The 3,503-nt window shown below is 40.5% G+C and overlaps 1 protein-coding gene across 1 annotated transcript; it reads left to right on the forward strand.

Moving 5' to 3' along the window:
* On the forward strand, window positions 1-496 carry LOC101029196 (small ribosomal subunit protein eS25). Its single transcript, XM_010350135.3, has one exon. It carries the CDS (start codon window positions 55-57, stop codon window positions 430-432), a length of 378 nt encoding a protein of 125 aa, XP_010348437.2. The 5' UTR covers window positions 1-54; the 3' UTR covers window positions 433-496.
* The last annotated feature ends 3,007 nt before the right edge of the window (window positions 497-3,503 follow it).

Genomic DNA, 3,503 nt, shown 5'->3' on the forward strand with positions numbered 1-3,503 from the left:
TGTCCGACATCTTAGCGCGGTTGTAGTGTTCGCCGCTGCTCTCCGAGCTTCGCGATGCCGCCCAAGGACGACAAAAAGAAGAAAGACGCCGGAAAGTCGGCCAAGAAAGACAAAGACCCAGTGAACAAATCCGGGGGCAAGGCCAAAAAGAAGAAGTGGTCCAAAGGCAAAGTTCGGGACAAGCTCAATAACTTAGTCTTGTTTGACAAAGCTACCTATGACAAACTCTGTAAGGAAGTTCCCAACTATAAACTTATAACTCCAGCTGTGGTCTCTGAGAGACTGAAGATTCGAGGCTCCCTTACCAGGGCAGCCCTTCAGGAGCTCCTTAGCAAAGGACTTATCAAACTGGTTTCAAAGCACAGAGCTCAAGTAATTTACACCAGAAATACCAAGGGTGGAGATGCTCCAGCTGCTGGTAAAGACGCATGAATAGGTCCAAACAACTGTACATTTGGAAAAATAAAACTTTATTAAATCAAAAAAAAAAAAAAAATCCCACCAGGAACTACTGATACACACAACAACGTGAGTGCCTCTCATGAACCTTATGCTGAGTGAAAGAAGCCAGACACAAAAGAATATCACACCATATGAGTCCATTTATATGTACTTCCAGAACAGCCAACATGTATCTATGGGGATAGACATCAAAACAGTAATAGCCTCTAGGGTGGGGAGAATTCACTAAAAGAGGGCACAAACGAACTCTTTATGGTGACAAAAGTGGTCTGTATTTTCACTGTGTTGTGGGTTGCACAGGTGCACACACGTATCAAAATGTATCAGTCATACAGTTACAATCTGTGCATCTTACCTAACGCTGTATCTTAGTGACAATTTAAAAAATGCATCTATTGTTGGGCTGTTCTACAAAATGAACAAGATAACATAAGGAAAGTGTCTAGTGGCGTACCCAAACACACAGTAGTTGTTTAAGAAATGATGGCTAAAACACCCTTTTTTTTTTTTTTTTTTTTTTTTACAAATCTTACATAAAGTGTTCCAGAGAATATAAAAAATAAGAACACTTTTCAGCTTGTTCAATAAGGCTGGCAAACGTTGATTCCAAAACCTGGAAGTACCCTACAAGAAGAGAAATAGAACAGCCCTACTAAACATAAAGGCAAAAATCTGAAATAAAATATTGGGAAACCAAATCCAGCAATATAGCAAAAGGATAATACATCAGGATCATATGAATAATTTTTTCTTACCAAGAATATAACATTAGAAAATGTATGTAATTTTCCACACTAACAACATAAATGAGAAAAATAAATGTGTTTGTCTTAATAGATGCCAATAAAAAGCATTTAATACAATTCAACATGTATTTATGATCAAAACTGTTAGCAAACTAGGAATAGATGGGAACTTAATCTGATGGAGGGTACCTATAAAAAGCCTTCAGCAAATATCACTTAATGGAAAAATATAAATATTTCTCCTAAAGTGATATAAACATAACAAAGGTGTTGTTTATATTCAACAGTTTATTAGAGGTTTTAGCCAGTGCAGTAGGCAAGGAGGAGAAATAGTAGGCATAAAGATTGGCAAGAAAAAAATAAAACCACCATCATGGACAAGTGACACCCTTCTTAAAAGTAACCGACCAGAAATCTTAATAAGTCTGCGTCATCCAGAAATCCAAGATGATTCCAGTGCAGGGACAGGCCATAGAGATCATTGGCTCCCTCCTGCAGTAGCCTGCTTGTGGACTCCCCACCACTGCAAGCCCCTGGCTTCAGTGGGCAGGCAGGTGGGTACTGTCCAAGAAAGCTAGCAGCAGACAAAGACCCATAGGTGCACAGACCTGAGATAATCCTGGGCAGGGCTGTAGTCCCCAAGAGGCTAAAAGGGGACCCAGCTAGTGATTCCTGGTCCAGAAGAAATGCTCTCCAGACTGGAGACCCAGAGAGAGACTGAAGTGGAGAGTAGGAGTGAGGGAGCGGGACAAAAACCTGGCTTCTAGAACTCAGCGTCAAGGGAGGGCCTGGGAAGGAGGTAGAGGTCAGCTCTTAAGACAAAGCAAGAGGAAAATGAAGGTCTTTCTAAAGACATAGCCTGAGCATTAGATTTCTTCCAGAGCCTCGGATGAAACCAATTCTGGATGAATCCAGTTGGCTCTGTTATCACTCAGGTTCTCTAAAATTGTCCTGGATTGAACAGTGGGATGACACTTCTTAAAGGCGAATGTGCAAATGAATGCCCTAGGATAAATTCCCTAGGGATCCTGTTAGAACACAGATTGAAAAAAAAGAATTATAATAAAACAACATAAAAACACAGATTTTGATTCAGTAGGTCTGAGATGAGGCCTGAAATTCTGCATTTCTAACAAGCCTCCAGGTAATGCCCATGTTTTTGCGGTCCATGGATCACACTGGGGTTAGCAAAAGCCTCCTAGAAGATGCATTCTGAGACAGAAATCAGGTAACCAGAATGATCTGCTGTATTTCTTTAAATCTCTGTTTCTTCAGATAGAAGGAAATCACCACCACCAACTCCAAAACACATGCACACGTGTGCACACGCACTCACGCGTGCACACACACACAACATTAAAACCATTGAAGTCAATATTCTATGTGGCACTCTAAGAACCCCACTCTTATTTATTCTGGAGTTAAAACACTGCTGTAGATGGTGTTGCAAAGAGATTTATAGCTTTTAATCTTCTCTTATAGCACAACTGCTAAATACAGTATAATATATGTGACAGGAATTAGTCCAGAATTTATTTAAGACTTTTCCCCCTCAGTTCATATGTCAAAAGATTGCCATTTCCAATTATTTATTAGGAATGTGATGTTTTTCAAGGTGGATGCATTACTCTTGTTATCTGCTTTCAATTAGCTGAGAATTTACTATGCTCAGCCAAATGTCCATTCATCAGCAAATTCCAGATTCCTGGCAGTCTGATTAACTTCCCAGGGCTCTTCCTTTATAGTTAAAATAAATGAGGCTGTCTATGTCTCATGCTTGCTTGCTTATGGAAGGAAACAGAATAGGTTTTGGATAAAGAAGAAGGAGGAGGGGTGGGGGAGGAAGAAGAGGAGGAGGAGGAGAGAAGAAAAAGCCTTAAGCAATCAGGAAAGATCAAAGATGGAGATAAACACCAATCCTTTGACCTAAAGCTACCCCACACTAGAGTATATTCAGTCATATCAAAACCCAGCAACCCAGAGGCACAGTGCCTTCAGCAAAGGATTAGATGACTTGAACTTGGCATATTATTTCTTGCTGTGGGACCTGGTGTAATGGGAGAAGCAAGAGCTTTGGAACCAATAAGGCCTGGCTCTGAATCCCAGCTAAGCCACTTAAAACTGGAGCACCTTGGGTAAGTTGTCCAACATCCATTTTAAACTCTTTAAGTGTCCTCCTCTGTAAAATCATGACAGTAATGATGAACCTGCAGATTTGTCATGAATTTAAATGAAATTGTGTGTATGTAACCACGACCTCAGCTAAGGTAACCCCGTCCTTGAGTTTCAAATGGC

The sequence above is a fragment of the Saimiri boliviensis genome, chromosome X (assembly GCF_048565385.1).
Source record: "Saimiri boliviensis isolate mSaiBol1 chromosome X, mSaiBol1.pri, whole genome shotgun sequence".
NCBI classification, from domain to species: domain Eukaryota; kingdom Metazoa; phylum Chordata; class Mammalia; order Primates; family Cebidae; genus Saimiri; species Saimiri boliviensis.